Here is a 22,832-nt window from a genome sequence, read left to right on the forward strand (position 1 = left end):
TGAGAAACCACAAAAAAATGTTATTTCAAGTTCTATCTCATAAACGATTCTCAGTTCTATCATTATGACCATTACATACCATAAAATTTCCAAAAATTCAAGGAGCCTAACTCACGAAACTTAGTTGGAGCCTATCTAATGAATATTTCAACGATTTAACGTTTTGTAAAATGAAAGTATTCTTCATATTTCCTCGTGTAATGCGCCGTTTTCGAAAAATTTGATGGTCAAAAATTAAAGAGTATCTGTAAAATTTGAAAAATTGGGTACTTTGGCTGGATACAACTCTGTTTAAAAGATCCACAGATGTGTAGTATCACAGATTTAGCTAGGTAATTTTGTTTTTCCAGGGTTGGCATAGCTTATTATGAAAACTTAAAATGGCTTTATCTTTTTATCAGGGCCGAATCAGAAAAAATGGTATGGAAAAAAGTGTTTCTTTTGATCTCAAGAATTGTACGAGTCCAAGACCCATCCTGTATAATTATTCTTGTATTTCTTGAAATGAAAGTTAACTCAGACTAATCTGGTTCATTATAATCAGGTACAGCAAAATATATCACACAGTATGTCATTGAATGATGAGCAATTTTATAAATCTAAGAAAACCTTACCTTTCTTCATCAATTTTTGCAGATTCATAAAACCTAAAAACTGACGTTCTTCTGACTTCCACGCCTTAGTCGAATCATTTTAAAGATTGGAAATCAGAAGATGAAAAATAAAAACAGTCAGGTCATTCAGAAGTTTCTGTATTATCTTCAGTATACTTATAGCGACTCATGGAACGGAACTTTTGAAAGAGGGAGGGTAATTTCTATTTTATGACAATTCCAACTGGCCAATACCCGAATGTGGATGCAAAAAATTTTAGCAATCTCCTACGATTCCCACAAAGTCGCCGACGAGTGTCGCCTATATACAAAATATCGTCTTGCACCATTAGAAATATGAAAAAATATCCAGAGGTGAAACGGAAGAGCCTCCTATGTCGGCACAGCCGTCAAAGAGACGAAAGGGCCTACCTTAAATCGTCTTTGTTTTTGGGGTTAAGTACCAGGTAAAATTAAGAAGTCAAATATTTGACTACCCCGTGTATATACGCATGTTGGGACCACACACATAGGCAAGGTGTTAACTACCCAAGGGACGTTCCACTGCGATCTTGATGGTGTCAATCAAAAAATATCTTCATGCATTAACACATTTTTATGTGCAGGTGTCATAACCACACTAATTGTTTTATTGCGCAACCCACCAACAACGCCCGGTATGTACCTCTCAATTCGTCTCTTTTAACCGTAAAGATACCATATCTGGTTGTCGATATTGACAAACAATTGAGGAAAATCAATCTGGGATTTGACATTGGTGTTTTCAGTTCTGGTTTCTTTACTTCATTTGAATAAAATTACACGACCATATCTTTGTGATCTGTCTACAAATAATTTCTCTTAATTTGTAGGCATCAGGGTATGAATCTATAAAATAACATAAAAACCCGCAGATGGACGCAAGAATAATCCCGAAAAACCTACTTGAAAATGAAAGCAATAGTAAAATATTTACGTAGGGTGTGTGCAGAATCCTTATAATCTCAATTTTATGAAAAATATAAGAGTAAACACGGCAGCAAATGTCTATAGACAGAGAGATTGCCCGATCAAAACATAGAAGAGATCGCGGACTATCGACTTTAAATATTTGCGCTCTTCATGAGCGAGAAAATGAGTTCTAAAATAAAGACACTTCCTTTTCATGATCGGCTAATTTATGTACCACGCCGTTTTTATCCCACCTGCTCGATGTGGATGGATATTTTGCGAGGTTTTGCCTCGGGAGAGAGGTGGATTATTTGCTCGTTTTCGGGGATGTTTCCCTTTTCGTGGAAATGGAATTTTCCAGTTCAAGCGAGTTCAATAACGAGTAGTTATTGACAATCAATATGGCTGTACTTACTGGAGGGGTGGCTACAAGAAAAATATGGTCCTCATGACACTTAACGACTTATTACAAAAATTATAAAAAACTTTTTTCTAGTACGAATATGATTTTTTATGTGGTCCGTTTCTATGATAACGGGCCATTGCTATCTGTTGTGTGGTATCAATTGTGGTTCAACTGCCATGAGTTTAACATGCGTTCAGAAGCTGCCCATCAACAATCAGCTTGTTTCAATCCACAAGAAGTTGCTAACTCTCTTCGAGTTTTGCAAAGTGTAGTTATTAGTAGAGCATGAAATTGCTATCGTTCTAGTGAAAGCGTTGGGTATATTAATGAGGATGGAAGAGAAAGAGCTTCAACGTCGCACAAGATCGGCTAACACGATTAACTGCACGACGAAATCCCTAATTAATAGCTCATTCCGGTAAGAAAGAATTGTTTCTGGTCAAACAATGCGGAGGGGGTTGCGTAGCTTCAATTTGAGGACAAACAGACTGCTGTACGATTCCCGCACTTGTAATTTTCGAAAAATAAAGCATTTATTTCAACTCTTTTCGACAATGAATAAACTATTTTTACCTTAATTGTTAATATTTTGATGGCAGTTAACGATTATTGTCGAAACCATAGAATGAATTACTGAATTTGATTGATTCACACATTTTAGCGAAATTCTGTACAAAATCAAAATTTGAGGATCTCAAAAATGAAAAGATCGAATGAAAAATATTAAATATGCTGAACTCGGAATAGAGAGAAAGACCTTTCAGATGTGGTTATACTTACTCCATCTTTCCCATTCAAGATATAGGGCTTGGAGTTGTAACATTAAGGGTTGAAGCAATACGGTTTTGAATTTGACTGTATAAATATTTTAATATTAGATTCTTGAGATCAAATAAACACTTCTTCCTATACCATTTTTTCCGATTTAGCCCTGATAAAAAGAAAAAGCCATTTTATGTTTTCATAATGAGCTGTACCATCCCTGGAAAAGCAAAATTACCTTCAGAATAACAATCTAAATCTATGACACTACACATCTGTGGATCTTTCAAACAGAGTTGCATTCAATCAAAATACCGAATTTTTTGGAATTTCATAGATATTTATATTTTTAAACATCAAATTACTCTACAACGCATTATACGAGGAAATATAAAGAATACTTTCATTTTACAAAACGTTCCAATATTCAGCAGATAGCGTTCAACTTAGTTTCAAGAGTTGGGTTCTTTGAATTTTTGGTATTTTTATGGTACGTAATGGTCATAATGGGAAAACTGCAAGACGTGGGTGATATCTTGTGTTCGAAAAATATTCATCAAATGAATGAAAAACTATATTCCGAAATTCATTTCATTCGATAAAACCGTTCGTGAAATAAAACTAAAAATAATTTTTTTTAATGGTTTTTCAACAGTCTGTATCTTTTAAACCGATTCAAGAAAAATGGTAAAGGACATCAGTGTCTTCTGTTTTGACCTCGAGAATCAACTGTTAAAATACCACTAATTCGTTTGTTTCAATGGCCCACTCTCTATACAAAATCGTAATTTATTTCCTATTATATATTATTACGTGTACGAAAATTATCCACTTCAATTTTTGAGAAGTATACTTACATTTCGCCGAGGATCGATCAAAAAACCTCCACTTCAAAAATGAATGTGAGAATATTCTATTGAAGAGCATAGACCACCACAGTCTGCGTGCAATTGCCACGTGCTGACCACGCGGACAAACTGTCCACTTCCGCAGAACACAGGAAGTATGTTGTATTTTTTATTCCTCGAATAATTCCCATAATTGCGTTATTATCGAGGGGAGCACTAGGGGGTTAATTGACGTCCAAGATCGTGATCATGCTTATGGTTGTCACTCGATCTCTACACTTGATGAGAAAACAAAACTATATGGTCGACGCATCAATTATTCCTTAGTTTTATGAGAAAGCTAAACTCCATGATTTTTTCTCCATGACAGTTTGACATAACGCAGAATGAAAAATTGCAAGTAGTTGGAGAGCCCACGATGCTAACTCGGGATTTACTCGAGCTTCGTGGGGACCTACTGGATTTTGAAGATTAAATGGTAGCCAGAAAAAAGAAGTTCTATGATGTATGCACATTCAGGGGTGGGGAAAGCATCTGCTGATTTTCATACAGATGGTTAATCTCGGTGTTGCAGGCATGTTGACCCATTAATCTGACACTAATCAAGGAGGGTTTTTTAGTCTGATAGTTTAAAGATGATAACAAGACATTTTTATGAAATATCTCACTTCCCTTACCTCTAACCGTTTTTGTATTCATTGTAGATAATAAAATTCTATACAATTTTTGTGTGAAGCACTTTCTCACACTCTTAACCGTTTCCGAGCTAGTGGGTGATAATGGAGAGGAGCTTAGCCACACATGCGAAAGGCCAAGGTCAATGTAGAAACCCAGTTTGATGTACATTCATCGCCATATATCTAAAAAACGTTTGGACGTAGAAAAAATTGCTTAGGACGAAATTTTTAGAAAATGTTATGCTCTACAACTTTTATGATGAATGCGAAAACGATTTGAAGCCCAGGAGAGGAGATAATTCAGAAAAACATATTTTTGTGACCTTTATGGCCAATTTTCATTGTTTCGGCTTGCTGAAACTGTCAGATTATATTTTTTCCCTTATTCCTCATTTATGACCTTCAAAATAACAAAAAAAAAACGCGTTCGAGAATATACACATGACGTTTTCTTTTTGAAAGTTTTCAGAAAAACCTATCCATGTGCCTGTTTCTTTATGATATACCTACCTTCAAAATAAATGTCGCAAAATCTCATTGAGAGTTTACAGACGTCTTCACCGAGGAAAGGATTTCGAAAAAAAATCGTAAATGTTAGAAAAATATATTTCCAAGGTGACGGCTACAAAATAGATTCTAATGACTATCTAGTTATTGTTCAACATTAATCTTTCAAACGAAATATCGAACAAATAACTCGGTGAATCCATCCATCAACAATGATTCAGCAGCATATTTTTTTTTTCTGAGAATATCAGTCGATTAGTTTTTGAAATTCCTCTTTTTTAAACCGATATGTATATATATATATATATATATATAAATCATTTTTTGCTGAAAATGTTATACAGCGTGTCCAATCCAAATTTTTTTTGAGTACCTACTTTTGAAGTGTATATCCATTACCAAATGAGTAGGAAACATCAAATTCTTAATCCTCGTTGATGAAAAGACATTGAAAATCATCCACCGATTCGAAAATAAAGCAATCTGATCCAAATCAATACAATTAAAAAAAAATGTATTTCAAGATTAAACCAACGAGGATTCAATTTGATCCGAAAATTGATATATGGATATCATGGAAGCACCAAGTTATTCGTCAAAGCACCATTTAACTTCACCATGAAGTGTTAAAAGAAAACAACGTTAACTTTCGTATTATTTAAACGGAATGTAGCCTTATATCACGATTTCAATAAATGAACCACAGTTAAAAATGTAGTATAGTCCAGATCAAATACATAAATAGTTGAATATCTCCAAATATAAGACGGAGTATTCAAAACTCTCAACGTTCAGATTGTTATTTGAAATACTATTTGGATTACATAATATAATAAAATATGATAATAATAGTCGAATCAAGATATCTATAAATAAATTACTAAAAGCGAATTAGGCACTTTCTCCTCAATAATGTGTTGTCATTCCACTCGCAAAAAACAATATTGCTCTCATTCCTTTTTATTAAGTACTCCACTGATGAAAAAAATTATTCTATTAGTATTGAGTCAGTAAATACATGCGAAAAAAATCATCGCCGTCCTTTTTTCAATACAGAAAAATTGATCTTGTTGAATGATTGGTGTAATAAATAGAAGAAAAAAAAATATATTACTCATGATGCAGTCTCATTAAATTCAGCAAGAAAAGAAGTATGAAATAATTTGTACCATTGTTGGAAAAAAATTATTTAAAAACCCTTAAAAAATTTGAAGAGATTATGATTCGTCCACTAATTTAACTATTTTCTTTGATGAGATGTTTTTTAATTCCCTAATTTTTTCATTATGAAAAATCGTCATGACCTCTCTAGAAATATAAGGTGAATTCGAAAAAATATGTGTTTAAATCGGATTTCAAGAAGTACCGCGAAAATATATAGTGCGAGAACGCTAGCAGAACAAAAGTTTCGTTGCATACTCGACTCATTTGAAGGAAAATCAGGAAAGGCAAAACTATAGCCGTTTGACGAATGAAAAATTTCATTCCAAAAAGTCGTTCATCAATGAACGATAAGAAAAATAGACGTTGCCATTCTGTTCAACTCAAAAATTACTTTAATCTCGACTAACGAGAGAGAGAGAGAGAGAGAGAGAGAGAACTCGAATCGAAATGGGACGGCGAACGTAGTTAAGGAAGACTTTGGGAGTCATTTTTTCAACGACTCACTACAGATCTGTCACAGGACCAGAAAGCGTTACCCTGGGTATCACCCCCGTGGAAATGTTGTGGATGATGGAGGAGGTGGTGGTCGTCAACGAGGCAGAGTCGGCCGAGTCAGTTTTTCCGTTTTCCGAGACGTCAGAGGCGCTGACGTCGTTCCTTTTGGATATGCTGGCAAGCTTTTTGTTCAATCTGGAACAGGAACACCAAATGAATTCTTCGATTTCTATCGCATTTCTACCATACGATATTTTTCGAGAATTGCCATCAATTGTACTCAATTTTCCCCATAGTTTGTCAAGTTCTGAAAGAAATGATAGAAAAACTTACTGTAGAACCTTTTGGTCCGCCTCTTCCTTTTTAGCCCTAGTGTCCTGTAATTCCCTTCGAAGTTCTAAAGCTTCCCTTTCCAGCTCCAGCACTTGCCTCGCAGAATGCCCTTCTTCGACTGCTTTAGCGACAGGAACATGGTCTTCTGGTCTAGAAGAAAATAATTACTTTCACGAAAAAGGACAAAAACATAAGCGTAGACAGGGAGGTGACAGGATGAACCCTATTTTCCCTTAAAGTTGTGGAGGATATATATTTACACCGTGTATTATCGGTGCTTTCTCCACTTTGCAGTAGTGAGTGGTGAAATGAAACTATCACTGGTACTTTGTATCCCGACATCCCAACTTTTTGGGAATTTTTCGAAGGTCAACTTGCGAGTGATTTATCTTCCAGGAAAATTATCGTAGATCTAAACGTAATACATATTCTGAAAGGGCAACTCTTCTTGTAATAAATCTGAGAATTTCATCCATTTCGGCACCACCGTTCGGTTTTGAAAAAGTTTTAACTGAACCCAACTTTTTGGGAATCTTCAAAGATCAACTTGCGAGTAATTCATCTTCCAGGAAAATTATCGTAGATCTAAAAGTGATACATATTCTGAAAGAGCAACTCTTCTAGTAACAAATCTGAGAATTTCATCCATTTCGGCACAACCATTCGATCTTGAGGAAGTTTTAACTGAACCCAACTTTTTGGGAATTTTTCGAAGGTCAATTGCGAGTGATTTATCTTCCAGGAAAATTATCGTAGATCTGAACGTCATACATATTCTGAAAGAGCAACTCTTCTAGTAATAAATCTGAGAATTTCATCCATTTCGGCGCAACCGTTCGGTCTTGAGGAAGTTTTAACTGAACCCAATTTTTTGGGAATTTTTCGAAGGTCAACTTGCGAGTAATTTATCTTCCAGGAAAATTATAGTAGATCTAAACGTGATACATATTCTGAAAGAGCAACTCTTCTAGTAATAAATCTGAGAATTTCATCCATTTAGGCACAACCGTTCGGTCTTGAGGAAGTTTCAACTGAACCCAACTTTTTAGGAATTTTTCGAAGGTCAACTTGCGAGTAATTTATCTTCCAGGAAAATTATCGTAGATCTGAACGTGTTACATATTCTGAAAGAGCAACTTTTCTAGTAACAAATCTGAGAATTTCATTCGTTTAGGCACAACCGTTCGGTCTTGAGGAAGTTTCAACTGAACCCAACTTTTTAGGAATTTTTCGAAGGTCAACTTGCGAGTAATTTATCTTCCAGGAAAATAATCGCAGATCTAAACGTGATACATATTCTGAAAGAGCAACTCTTCTAGTAATAAATCTGAGAATTTTATCCATTTCGGCGTAACCGTTCGGTCTTGAGGAGGTTTTAACTGAACCCAACTTTTTGGGAATTTTTCGAAGGTCAACTTGCGAGTAATTTAGCTTCCAGTAAAATTATTGCAGATCTAAACTTGATGCATGTTCTGAAAGACCAACTCTTCTAGTAATAAATCTGAGAATTTCATCCATCTCGGAATAACCGTTCGACCTTATTCTTGACCATATTCCCTGCTTCCTCGTGATCAACCGCAACGTCCCCGGAATCAGGTCGTCCTTACCGAAGGCTCCAGGACGAGATATCCTTCGCGGGCGCTACGCTAGACTCGTCACGAACCGGGGAACGTTCGCCGGCTGCAGATAGGGAACGTTCATGCCTTATCGAGGGCCATATTTCCTGAGAGCGCGGGGCCAGTGTAAACACCGGGAAAACGGCCGTGGAAAATTGCCGTCGTCGTCAGCCTGAGTTATGGCCGGTCGGGGGAGGACGGGGAGGAAAAAAAAAACGACCGCGTCGTCCTCGTATAGCGGGCGATAACCGGGATAATTATGAACGTCGCGGACGGAACCTCAGACCAAGATCCCCAGGTCTTGGATTGGAAGTAACAACAAATTCAATAAAAATTAAAACTTGCTTTTAGGTTAGGGGATTTTAGATACAACTTTGGCGCTTTCACAAGGACACACCCTTTAATTTTTCTCGAAACTACACTGCGCAAAAAAATTAACGCACATTCTGAAAATCTCAATTTTAATGAAAGTTAACTCTACATTGACTTTATAATTTATTTTTTATGTTCTCTCGGGAAGGTTTTGAACGAAACAAGACACATTAAATGGAAGAAAAATTCAGGATTTCACCGAATCTTATGTGAAAGAAGAGAAATGAACAATTTTCAAAATACTGAAATGCTGATTTAATACTTGGTATTTCCACCCCTTGCGTTAATTACAGCTCGGCAACGATGGTTCATACTCAAAATGAGTGCTGATCTCAAAATGTTCTGATCTAATCCTACCCAGATTTCTCCGAGTTGGATTCCTAAGTCATTAAGAGTAGCTGGATGATTTTCTGAACTTCTCAGCCTTCTATTGAGGTTGTCCCAAACCTGCTCAATCGGATTGAGAACTGGTCTTCTTGCTGACCATTCCATTCGAGAGACTTCAACCTCTTCAAGGTACTCCTGAACGATGCGCGCACAATGGGGTCTGGCATTATCGTCCATAAAAATGAAATTTTCACCAATGTATGGGGCAAATGGCACTACATGCTCTTCAAGAATGTTCCTTATAAACTTATCAGCATTCATAGCTCCATTATCAACGAACACTAGATCTGTGCGAGCAGTCAAAGATATTCCACCGCATACCATAATCGATCCTCCCCCGAAACCAGCAGTAAACAGGAAATTGCACTGAGCATATCTTTCATGTGGACGTCTGTATACAAGGGAACGTCGATCACAATGGTAGAGGCAGAAGATTCTGCCTGAATCTAGATAGATTCATCTGTGAAGAGAACTCTTTCCCAATCGGCCTCTTCCCAATGGATGTGCTCTCTCGCAAAATCCAAACGCGCCCTTCGATGGGCTGCAGTAAGAGCTGGGCCTCTTTCCGCGACACGAGGCCTTAAATCATATTCTCTGAGGCGATTTCTTATTGTCTGAGTGCTAATTTGCACCTCATGAGTTTGCTCAAGCTGAATTTGAAGGAGGCGAGCGGTTGCAAATCGTTGTCCGAACGAAGAAACTGTCAAAAGTAACATTCTTGAATGGCAGTTGTTACCCGTGGTTTACCCTTTCCTGGTCTTCGCACATTCATACCTGTCTCCCTGAATCGCTGCAACATTCTGGACACACTTGTATGGGAAACTCCAAATCTTTCTGCAATTCTTGTGTATGTCCACCCTTCTTCTCGCAAAACTACCGCTTGGGCATATTCCTCTTGGGTCAAATTGCGTGTTTCGCGTTGCATAGCGATCAAGTGTAGAAAATCAAACGATCACTAGAATATTGATCGAGAACAACTGATTTTAGAATCCATTCTAAAATCAGTTGTTCTCGATCAATATTCAAATTGGCTCCAGCCAATACATTCAAAATCTGATAATATCATCTTTTTTATTCCTGCTGGGAAAAAACATCTGTATTGAAGAAAACCGTTGAAAGTGGATAATATATGCATGCATAATTCTGATAAAAATGATTATCATTGAGAACACCTTCAGTTGTAGAATAAATTTGAGATTTCCATAATGTGCGTTAATTTTTTTGCGCAGTGTATTTATTAACAGTTTGCAAACATTGTGCGAAACCCTTTTTTCCCTTTCATCTGACTTGGTTAAAAAAATGGACCAAATCAATGAGTGAAGAGTGTATGGACACTACTTTCACCTCAAATGTTTCGTTTACCAGACGTCTTTTAAAACGGAACTCCATTTTTATAACGTAACTTTTGTACTTCCTCAAGTTTACAACCGAATTTCGATGGTGAAAGCAATGGTCTGTAGAAGGGTTTTTTGTGAATGAATCATCTCCTTCCTTTCAAATTACGCCTCTGAATTATAATAGGTAACGATAGTCCAAAAAAATTCGTTGTTATTCGTAAGCTTGTTGATTTTAACGAGATACTTCCACCACCAAAAAGTTCCCAGACTGAACTTAAACAACAATATGAATTTCCATCGTAAAATTTGAGCTTTTTCAGAAAAAAATCACAAGAAAACTCTTTTTCAACTCTTTTTACCACGTAAATATCGAACCAGCCAATATCCTAAACATGGTCGAATCAGGAGATAAGTTTTTTCCACTGCTTTGCGATAATTCAGCTAACAAACGGTATTAGGATCCATTTCAGTAATCACTTTCAATTCTTTTTCAACTTTGTCATTTTGAAAGTTTTGTATAGGTGATTTTTTATGAAACGCTTCATTTTGACCCGTTTTACCTTCTGTTGAAAAAACAGCCTCACCTTCAAAGACACCCTGTATAAACAGGGAGGTACTTTTGGGTTTATGAAACTTCGTGGAGTATGCACTGGCGCCAATCAACAGTCACTACATTGAATCTACAGATACTCAGAGCTTCTTTAATTAGAAATCTAATTCAAAGCCAGATTTTATTTCGAAATATCTACTATATGCATTCAGGTTAAGTATTGCCGAATAACGTATGTCGTAATTCTTTTGGGTCAATGTAAATGTGAAAACCAAGTACTCACTTGTAGTTTATCGCCATATTTTTGAGTTGCTCCTCAAGTTTAGCGATTCTATCAATACTCCTGTTCTTCTCTGATATGAGATGTAGATGACTCTGAAACAAAAAGAAATAATTTGCTTCAAATCTATGTCTGTTTCAAACAAACGAATGGCAATAGTGTCAAATACTCATATACTCCATTCACTTTTATTTTAGCAGTCGGTTGGCAATGGAACTTTGACACATTTCACTCTGTATAGTACGAAAATGTGGGGTTATGACGCTTGTCAAAACATTTTTGGGTTTTAAATCAACGCTATGTTGCCCGTTCTACGTAAAGGTTTATGTTATTACGTATTTTATCACAATGTCGAATCTCTTCGGAAAATATGTGACAAACATAATTGAACTTTATAAAAACTGATTGAAGGCATACCCAATCCAGTTATTTGCATGGAAAATACAAGATATCAGTATAATATCATAATATGCACTATAGCTTGAGGAGAGTTAATGTTCGTTTTCTTCTTTGGCTAAAGTTTCAATACGTTACATCAGTTGTAGATTTCAAAAATTAACCCGAAGATGAAATGCATATGTTGCAGTGGTTGGGAATGGGTATCTCCTGAAGGAATTAACAGATAATTACAAGAATGTTAAATTCTTCAACAAAAATCATCTTGCATCAAAATAAGTAAAAGGAATTGAAGGAAGTTTCAATCAAGATGAACTTCACCTTTGAACAAAAATTTCACATGAATAAACAATTAGCAGGACAACCGGCGCGTATTTGTGGCTGTTCATCTTAATGCATTGATATAATAATAATAATAATAATAATTAGGTATTTATTGGTACCTTAAGACATTTACAATGTATAGGACAAGTCAAATGAAAAATAGAAAAATCAATTTTCGGGAACTTATTCTACGATGACATTCATCGAAAATCCTGTAGAAATCTTTTCGCATTAATTCACACAAACATAAAATTCTCAAATGCCACCACTTTTTTGGTTCTCCCAATAGAAGGAAATTCTTTGTCATCCTCTTCATTCACAATCTTTCTGATTGTGGAAATATTCAATTCCACAAATTCTCTTACATCGAATATGTTCGCTACCGTCTGACGTATTGTGGATTTTAGAATATCAGGGTAGAACTATTTGAATGAGCGGACCTGAATTCTAATAGTACTTCCTGAAACCCTGTCTCTTTTTTCAATCACTTTCGGCATTTTCGTAATAAAAATTGATATTAGTTGTGGCAACGACGTTATGACATTAACGACATCTCATGAGTGCCAACCTTACTCCGTTCTAGTTACAAAAACTTGAGAAAATTATTTCATGGCCAACCGACTGCTAAAATAAATGTGAATGCAGTATAGTTATCAAATTTTTTCAGTATCTAATAATTATATTCCCTATGTTTTCGATAGAACCATCTACAAAGCACCCCTGTCCACTTTTGCATATTCATTCAAGCCCGCCTTCACCTGGGTGGTCCACCTGACAGGTACTTAGCGCTTTCAGAGGACCAAAACCGCACTTGGACGTGAACGTGGTCGCTACTTCCGGTCCCATTTTACATATTCGTGACGTTACCGAGTTTTGACTCCACAAATCCAAACATTTCACGTCTTTTAGCATCCCCATTCAAGAGAGGAGATGACGCTGCTTGATATCTGTGGTAGGTAGTGGCGTGGTGGAGGGGGAAACAATGGCGGGATCGACTTTTATTTGGGCCCAGATAAGACTTTGGAAATGGAAAGGACCGTGCCGAAACCGCAATCATGTTTGGTTTTTCGTTTTTACGATGTGATATGGGAGACGGCACTTTTTCTAGGTGTTCCGCTTGCTAGACGGTGGCTTATAAGGTTTAGGGCAGAGGCGAGAGCTATTATTTGAGGGCAGTACACAGGACCTGACTATAAAATCAGAATTTACTTCAGTTTGATTTGGAGAGAGAATTTTCAACAATTCGATGATTTTGGAAATAAATTTGTAGCTTTTTGATCCATGCTGCAATTTTGCATACTTGATTATATACTCCATTCACATTTATTTTAGCAGTCGATTGGCCATGAAATAATTTTCTCAAGTTTTTGTAACTAGAACGGAGTAAGGTTGGCACTCATGAAATGTCGTTAATGTCATAGCGCCGTTGCCACAACTAATATCAATTTTTATTACGAAAATGTCGAAAGTGATTGAAAAAAGAGACAGGGTTTCAGGAAGTGCTATATTTAGAATTCAGGTCCGCTCATTCAAATAGTTATACCCTGATATTCTAAAATCCACAATACGTCAGACAGTAGCGAACATATTCAATGTAAGTGAATTTATATGTTCCACCTGAATCTGAACGACTTATATTTCAGCTCAATATTTCCACAATCAGAAAGATTGTGAATGAAGAGGATGACAAAGAATTTCCTTCTATTGCGACACCTGAAAAAGTGGTGCCATTTGAGAATTTTATGTTTGAGTATATTAATGCGAAAAGTTCATTACAGGATTTTCGATGAATGTCATCGTAGAATAAGTTCCCGAAAATTGATTTTTCTATTTTTCATTTGACTTGTCCAATACATTTTAAATATCTTAAGGTACCAATAAATACCTATTATTATTATTATATCAATGTATTAAGATGAACAGTCACAAATACGCGCCAGTTGTCCTGTTAATTGTTTATTCATGTGAAATTTTTGTTCAAAGGTGAAGTTCATCTTGACTTGAAACTTCCTACAATTCCTTTTACTTATATTGATGCAAGATGATTTTTGTTGAAGAATTTAAAAATCTTGTAATTATCTATTAATTCCTTCGGGAGATAACCATTCCCAACCACTGCATCATATGCATTTCATCTTCGGGTTAATATTTCAGAAATCTAAACTGATGTAACGTATTCAAACTTTAGCCGAAGAAGATAACGAACATTAACTCTTCTCAAGCTAGTACATATTATGATATTATACTGATCTCTTATTTTCCATGCAAATAACTGGATTTGGTATGCCTTCAATCAGTTTGTATTAACTTCAATTATGTTCGTCACATATTTTCCGAAGAGATTCGACATTGTGATAAAATACGTAATAACAGAAACTATTACGTAGAACGGGCAACATAGCGTTGATTTAAAACCCAAAAATGTTTTGACAAGCGTCATAACCCCACATTTTCGTACTATACAGAGTGAAATGTGTCGAATTTCCATGGCAAACCGAGTGCTAAAATAAATGTGAATGGAGTATAGCTACTTTTCATTATTCTATGTACCAATATTAAACCATTCAAATAGCGCTTAAGAAAGAATAATCTAACCTTCTCGGCAATTCTTAATGGCCCTTTTCGGACGTGTTAAATTCAAAAAACTAATAAAAAAATCCGTCCCACTGGACATCTAATACTGGACACTCTATATATTTTTTACGGTCTTTTATGCTCAGCCCCCGCACGGCATCTTAGTCCGAAGAACAAAGTCGCTATAGAAGATGGCCGCTATTGATTTTATCGGCATCCGCCAGGGCCGTAGAGAAGAGGGAATACGTGGACATCGTTCTGTCAATATTTGAAGTTCGAGTAGACGTTCTCATCAAGTATAGTAGACGGATGGACCGTGGATCATATTTCAAACCACGGTTTTCTTGTACGCCCCCTCCCTTCCTCCCTTGCGGCCCCGATCAAACAGGCCGGCCTGATGTTCGCTCCGCAAATAATATTATCATTTACCTAACTTCCAAATCTAACTGGAAAATGTATTTGCCCGTTGCGAATCGGCCCTAATCAGGAAATGGCCGAGGGAAAACCGGCTTTCCGAGGGAAAACGATGAAAGTGGCGGGGTTCAGATATAGGCTAGGAGAGGAACGTAAAGATAGTTTTTCGTTATCGTACTCGACTGGATCGAAATTGGTTTTCTCGAGCCCAACCGAGGAAAACAATCCCTCTGAAACTGCGTTACTTGGTCAGCTTAGATCGTATCTAATCTACGTCCTGGCTGCATTGCTTTTTTCCAAATCTGAAGGAGAATGGGCCTATCATTTCTAGATTTTGAGTTATGAGTAAAAATTGAGAAGAGAGCCTGCTACGATTATTCGTTTTTGAGTTATCAGCAAAAAATGAGATTTTGACGATATCTATCGAAAAGTTCTAATAACTTTTTTGTCTTTGAAGTTATAAATCTAAAACTTGAACCTTCTTAGGCATTTTTATACGTAGAATCCACTGATAAAAGATTTTTCCCAATTCAAAATTGTCAAATTCAGTAAAATTTGCATTTGAAAAACGAAAGTTCGCCTAATGATTCGAAAGGAAAAAATATTTTGAGCTCGTCAGTTATTCTATACTTCATTCACTTTTATTTTAGCAGTCGGTTGGCCATGGAAATTTGACACATTTCACTCTGTATAGTACGAAAATGTGGGGTTATGACGCTTGTCAAAACATTTTTGGGTTTTAAATGAATGCTATGTTGGCCGTTCAACATAAAAGTTTCTGTTATTACGTATTTTATCACAATGTCCAATCTCTTCGAAAAATATGTGACGAACATAATTGAAGTTTATACAAACTGATTGAAGGCATACCAAATCCAGGTATTTGCATGGAAAATACAAGAGATCAGTGATCAGTATATCATAATATGCACTAGCTTGAGGAGAGTTAATGTTCGTTATTTTCTTTGGCTTACATCATTTGTAGATTTCAAAAATAATAACTCGAAGATGAAATGTATTTGATGCAGTGGTTGGGAATGGGTATCTCCCGAAGCAATTAACAGATAATTACAAGAATGTTAAATTCTTCAACAAAAATCATCTTGCATCAATGGAAGTAAAAGGAATTGAAGGAAGTTTCAAGTTAAGATGAACTTCACCTTTGAACAAAAATTTCACATGAATAAACAAGTAACAGGGCAACTTGCGCGTATTTGTAGCTATTCATCTTAATACATTGATGTAATTATAGGTATTTATTAGTACCTTAAGACATTTACATTGTATAGGACAAGTCAAATGAAAAATAGAAAAATCCATTTTAGGGAACTTATTCTCCGATGACATTTATCGAAAATCGAAAGTAAACTTTTCGCATTAATTCACTCAAACATAAAATTCTCAAATGCCACCACTTTTTTGGGTCTCCCAATAGAAGGAAATCCTTTGTCATCCTCTTCATTCACAATCTTTCTGATTGTGGAAATATCCAGCTGAAATATATGTCGTTTAGATTCAGATGAAACATCATATAAATTCTCTTACATTGAATATGTTCGCCACCGTCTGACGTATTGTGGATTTTAGAATATCAGGGTATAACTATTTGAATGAGCTGACCTGAATTCTAAATAGCCCTTCCTGAAACCCTGTCTCTTTTTTCAATCACTTTCGGCATTTTCGTAATAAAAATTGATATTAGTTTTGGCAACGGCGTTATGACATTAACGACATTTCATGAGTGCCAACCTAACTTCGTTCTATAGTTACAAAAACTTGAGAAAATTATTTCATGGCCAACCGACTGCTAAAATAAATTTGAATGAAGTATACGTAAAAAAGTGAAAAGGGTTCAACTTTCAGATATGTAACTTATCTTATTTTTTGCTAATAACTCAAAAACGAAGATTCGTAGGAAGCTACGGTTTTCACCCTTCTTTGTTTCTCTGAAAAGATATCCCCTCAGTGAACAACGAATTTTCCCCAACCTGTACAATGGGGAATTCTCCTCAATTTGGGTTATCACAGCATATGCAAGTTTAAACTGAATAATTATGAGTTTCATTCATGAATTTTTCAAATGCACGGCGAAAACTATTCAAAATCATTCTTCAAATATGACGTTTCGAAATTTAAATCGCTTCGTTACTATTTGGCAACAGCGCCTACTAGAAAATAAAATGAGCAATGGTATATTTATAGAATAACAGCTGTTGATTTATATCCATCATAAGGCGCGTACTCACTGACGAGCCTCAACAGCAACCGGCCATAAAAATCCCATGAAATTTTACGACCTTCCCCGTTCGTCACAGACCTCATAGGGAGCCATCTTTGTCTATATCATCAAGATAGTGTGTTTGTTGTCCTTTATTATCAACGCATATTTCAGTCGATGTTGCCAACTTGTGTGATAGAAACGAAACGCTTTAAACTTTGAATACCCATTTTTATTTTTCATTTTTGAGTACTTAAAATAATTTTTTTGGGGAACGGTTATTTCAAAATCTGACATTTCAACGATATTTCATAAAAAATACATCATTTTCATCAGAAGGAGTATTTCCTATTCGAAAAGCTCTAGTGAGGTGCAGCACAGAGTAGGTAGCTATGTAGTATAAGGACCTATCATAGGGCTAAGAACTTTGTTAATGCACAGGAAGTTTCAGGTATTCACAAGTTCGAGGCCCCTTCGGGTAAAAAACAGTTTCATGAACATTTATTTTGAAGGTAGAAGTTTTACAGTTTCGAATAAGGTTCTACTAAACCTGAATTGTGAATTAAGCGGCGTTTTTTCTGTCACCCACCATGTAAAACCATCAATTTTCATCGTTGCCCTCGGTCGTGTCCCCAGCCTACCAGGACGCCGCGCAGTTACAACGCGTAATAACGATATATCTCCATCGTAGCCCCGGCTCTGGCGATATACGCGTCGTTATATCTGCAGTTAATTGCCGTAATGGATTCGGTAATCCCGATGGGCGCGGAGGTTAACCCCAGACGGCCTCCATTAGGCCAATCTGCTTGTTTGCGCAGCCATGCCGAGAAAGAGCCCGAGATCAGGTTACCTCGGAGAGCACTCCCATCGCGGGCCCTCACGTCGACTCTCTTTCGGACGCCTCCTGGACGGTATCAGGGTCTCGTTTTATTAACCTACCCAAGGGCCGCAAAGACTGTCATTACCGGACCCTGGGTCTACGATAAGCCCGGTTTGTAAGTATGCCGTTTGCGGTCTAGTCGACATACGGGTTTTCCCGAGGTTTTTCCACTTGGGTTGGCATCGAGGTTATTCTAATGCTCCTTCGCATTACGCATTATGATCTTGTTAATGGGATTTAATCGAATTCTCTGGTTGCCATTGCTATCATTGAGAGCGAAGCCTCTTGATAATGATGCGTTGATAATAAAGGACAACGAATACACTATATTGATGAAATAGACAAAGATGGCTGTCTATGAAGTCTGCGACGAACGGGGAAGGTCATAAAATTTCATGGGATTTTTATGGCCGGTTGCTGTTGAGGCTCGTCAGTGAGTACGCGCCTTATGATGGATATAAAACAACAGCTGTTATTCTATAAATATGCCATTGCTCATTTTATTTTCTAGTAGGCGCTGTTGCCAAATAGTAAAAAAGCGATTTAAATTTCGAAACGTCATATTTGAAGAATGATTTCGAATAGTTTTCGCCGTGCATTTGAAAAATTCATGAATGAAACTCATAATTGTTCAGTGCAAACTTGCATAAGCTGTGATAACCCAAATTGAGGAGAATTTCCCATTGTACAGGGTTGGGAAAATTCGTTGTCCACTGAGGGGATCTCTAGTTTCAGAGAAACAAAGAAGGGTGAAAACCGTAGCTTCCTACGATTCTTCGTTTTTGAGTTATTAGCAAAAAATAAGATAAGTTGTCTGAAAGTTGAACCTTTTTCACTTTTTTACGTAGAATCACTGACGAGCTCAAAATATTTTTTCATTTCGAATCATTAGACGAACTTTCGTTTTTCAAATGCAAACTTTTACTGAATTTGACATTTTTGAATTGGGAAAAAATCTTTTGTCAGTGGATTCTACGTATGAAAATGCCTAAGAAGGTTCAAGTTTTAGATCTATAACTTCAAAGACAAAAAAGTTATTAGAACTTTTCGATAGATATCGTCAAAATCTCATTTTTTTGCTGATAACTCAAAAACGAATAATCATAGCAGGCTACGGTTTTCACCATTCTTTGTTATCTGACAGATATAGGTACTTTTCACTAACCACGAAACAAAAAAGTAATGTGAGACACTCGCAAGATGGCAATTTCTCAATTTTTACTCATAACTCAAAATCTAGAAATGATAGGCCCATTCTCCTTCAGATTTGGAATAGTCAGGAAAAAAGAGCTCCTTTTTTCTTCTAACTGCTATATTTCAGGAGATCCCCTCAGTAGACAACGAATTTTGCCCATTCTGTGTATCATAGGATATACAATATACGACGCCCCCTGCGATGTTAGAATTATTGATAAAGACCCTGTATGTTCGGTCTCATAAGTGTTCCTCGAAGAACAGAATTTTCGAAAAAAAAATTGGTCAAAAAGGGAGGATGTTGTCCAGCTTTACTCAATTTTGGAACCAAATTTCATCTTGTTAGCTCGAGTAAGTTTTGAGCCCGAAAAACCCAAAATTTTCCAAAGGAAAATGTTGGAATTACATAGGAGGGCTTTAATTTTCTAGTGGTCAATTCCGAAGTTTCATTATATTGGATATATGTAATAATACAAAATCTGCCTATTGATTGATACCGTAGCATTCGCCATTTTGTAACGTGTACACATTGTTCACGTATCGATAATCACAGTGGGTAGAAGAAAACTTCATATCTGAAACCTAACAGAATACGGATCCAAATTATTTTTCCCTTCATGATGATAATGCCAATTATCAACACAACATTCACTCTAAATTCTAAGTCAGCCTCTTAAAAATTCGTTATCGGATACAGATCTAGATTATTTTCTTCTATTTATGCCAGTGGTTGACATTTTCCTTAGGCAATCCTTGAAGCGTTTGCTGGAGTTTGCTCTGATGCAAAGCGCAGCCACCATTTGCTCTCACCAAAAGAAGTTTTGACAGCATTTTCTTCAGTGTCAAAATGAAATGAAAACAAGAAGAAAGGCGGCGCAATTCAGTTCAGAGCTGATTGTGGTGATGACGTCTTGGGTGGCCTGGTAAATAAATCATAATGCCCATCTGAATGACTCCACTCTCCTTTCTATTGCTATCAATGAGGAGCCCTCTAGGTCCTCTAGTGTCCCCAGGAATACTAACTAATTCCAAAGATTTCACGAAATTTCATCACAGCGCGAGCGTAAACGTCCTAGGTAACGTTACCAGTAAAAACAAAACGCAAAAAGAAACGCCATGAAAGTGCCGTCAGAGAATTCGATCAAAACCTGAACGGCGTCTGTTTACGATATTAATACCGATAAAACAATCTTTAATTTGGCCCGGATTGCCAACATTAGCCCCTAATATGTGCGCAAGATGACTCTCGTGGCTCGTACTAAAGCACTGTGCAAATTTATATTTCCCTTTATGTGCGCTCTGTACATAATATAAAGTACACTGTTTATATTTGCCTAGCAATATTGGCGTGTGGACTCGGCGTATTCAATTTTAACCGTTTTTTTCCCAGTTTCCGTAAACTTCGCTCCGGAATTGTCTTATAAATATTGGAGCAGGTTTGGCGAGGCTTAACACTCTGGACTCTTTGTTATCGAACTTTTTCGTATTTGATTTTTAAATTTGGGGTAGTCGGAAAAATCGTAATTCGCCCTCATTTTACCTGAGGTTTTTTCAGCCGTCCTTGTTTCAGTTATTTACAGATGGGTTGGTGAACAAATTATTGCCCAACAAGAATTTTAGGTGGATGAGAAACTTTCGCCCAGTGAAGAAGGTTTTCTAAGATAATTTTATCACTTGCTATTTTAATCATAAATCATCAGATGAGATTGACATGGTTCTTCTAATTTTAAGGCTCACATATTCTTCTGATCCCAACAAAAAAAAGTCAAATTGGCTTGAAATTAGGTGTTAGTATCTCGATAAATTTGTGTATCATGAATATTATCAGAATTCAATACCTATATCATTTGAATACTGAAGGGAGTAATATTCTACCCCCTTAGAAGAAGAAAATATAATTTATTAATCTTGGACCTAAAGCGCCATCTCTTTGTACGCTATTGAAATAAGAGAACGAATCAATTTCCTGAACTAGAGGCCATCTGTTGGTTATATACTCTACTTCCAATGAAAACAATTGAAATTCTATCATTATCTTTCATCCGAATTTTTATAATGGAATGGAATGTGATTTATAATATTTGTGTGATAAGATAAAATAATCACGGAATGGTAAAGGACTGAAATTTTGCATCCCAATTTAGTATTTTTTTATGTATGTCTATATGAAAAATGTTTTTTTGCTTCCTCTTGTTCTGAGTAAACAGATTTTTTCGATAGTTCAAATTCAATAAAAACTTCAAATCCTTACCATGTTCAACTGTTTTTCCTCCATTATATATTTGACTTTGGCAAGCAGCGCATCTTCTCTAACTCTGGCAGCATCTCGAACTTCCCTTACAACATCAGCTAACATTCCAGGCTCGTACTGCTCGAAATGCCTCATGTTTTGCTGTTGCACCTGCTGTTTCAGCATGTTGAGCTCAACCCTCATCTCCATTACTTCTTTCGAAAGTTTTCGGTTACAGTCCTTCAATACATTCACTTGACCTAACAATTTAGATATAACTTTATCCTCAAGGGATCCACAACTACTATCGCTATCATCATGAGGAACACCAGGATCAGAATATCTCCGTTTTCCACTCTCGTCCATTTCTGGATCTATATTGGTCACTGGCAGACTCATGTAATCGCCCACATCATTATTATTACGTGGGCAAAGATGATTCTTTGGAGTACTGATATTTGGAAAGGTACCCAAACGTGTTTGGTTGTAATTTGAATAATTAGCGGGATGTATAGGCAGAGACAATGGTTCAGATCCATTGCTAAAATTTAAAACAGAGTAGTAGGCACTTAAATCAGGAATGCTCAAGTTGTTGAAGGTGCTGTTATACCCCATCTGGTTCGAGGGGAGATAATCGCAGGGTGGAATGTTTATATCGTTCTTCTGAGATTTCTTATCACGGTTTTTCTTCCTTTTGGCCGCACTTGGAGGGTTTCCATTAATTTCGGGGGACATCTTTCACTTTTAGGTTCAAAAGTTCACTTTCATACAACCAGCTACCTGATCATGTGACTCACAATGGAATTGGTAATTTCACTCGAGGTTACGTATCACCAACAATCATTAACAAACTAGAATCATTATTGAAAACTCATTTTCCTAATCCGTTACGGTAGGGAAGTAGTTTATTTACCTTTTTTAAACATTGTCACTATTGTCAGTGTCAAATCATGACATTCTTGTGCTGTGTGCTGCCCTCTAGTGATCAAAATTTGACTTCCTAACTTTTGAAACGAAAGTTTCAGTTGTCCTCCCTAGATAGACAAGCTGAGTTTACTTTAATTAGTCGTTGATAGATGACGCCACTCAGACTGAAGTGCCTACACACCCCATATAGAGGCTAAACACCAATATTGTCGCCAAAAATCAAAGATTATAGAGTAGTCTCTATAATCTTTGGTTAAAATATTGCTGAATAAAAAATGGTTGAGTTTAATGAAAACCACACGTTGTAATCATTGGGTAGATTATGGTTGATTGGATTTTTTTAATCTAGGCATATTCAGCTTGGATTGAATGAATATTCAGTATAAGAATGAATCAC

The 22,832-nt window shown here is 36.4% G+C and overlaps 1 protein-coding gene across 1 annotated transcript; it reads right to left on the bottom strand.

Annotated features, from left to right (window-relative positions):
• Nucleotides 1-5,377: 5,377 nt before the first annotated feature.
• On the bottom strand, nucleotides 5,378-22,453 carry LOC123308071. The gene is made up of 4 exons (XM_044890608.1): nucleotides 21,530-22,453; nucleotides 11,282-11,373; nucleotides 6,737-6,886; nucleotides 5,378-6,598 (listed from the first exon to the last, which is right to left on the bottom strand). Exons 1-4 carry the CDS (start codon nucleotides 22,241-22,243, stop codon nucleotides 6,412-6,414), a joined length of 1,143 nt encoding a protein of 380 aa, XP_044746543.1. The 5' UTR covers nucleotides 22,244-22,453; the 3' UTR covers nucleotides 5,378-6,411.
• Between the last annotated feature and the right edge of the window lie 379 nt (nucleotides 22,454-22,832).

The sequence above is a fragment of the Coccinella septempunctata genome, chromosome 2 (genome assembly GCF_907165205.1).
Source record: "Coccinella septempunctata chromosome 2, icCocSept1.1, whole genome shotgun sequence".
In the NCBI taxonomy this organism is placed as follows: Eukaryota; Metazoa; Arthropoda; class Insecta; order Coleoptera; family Coccinellidae; genus Coccinella; species Coccinella septempunctata.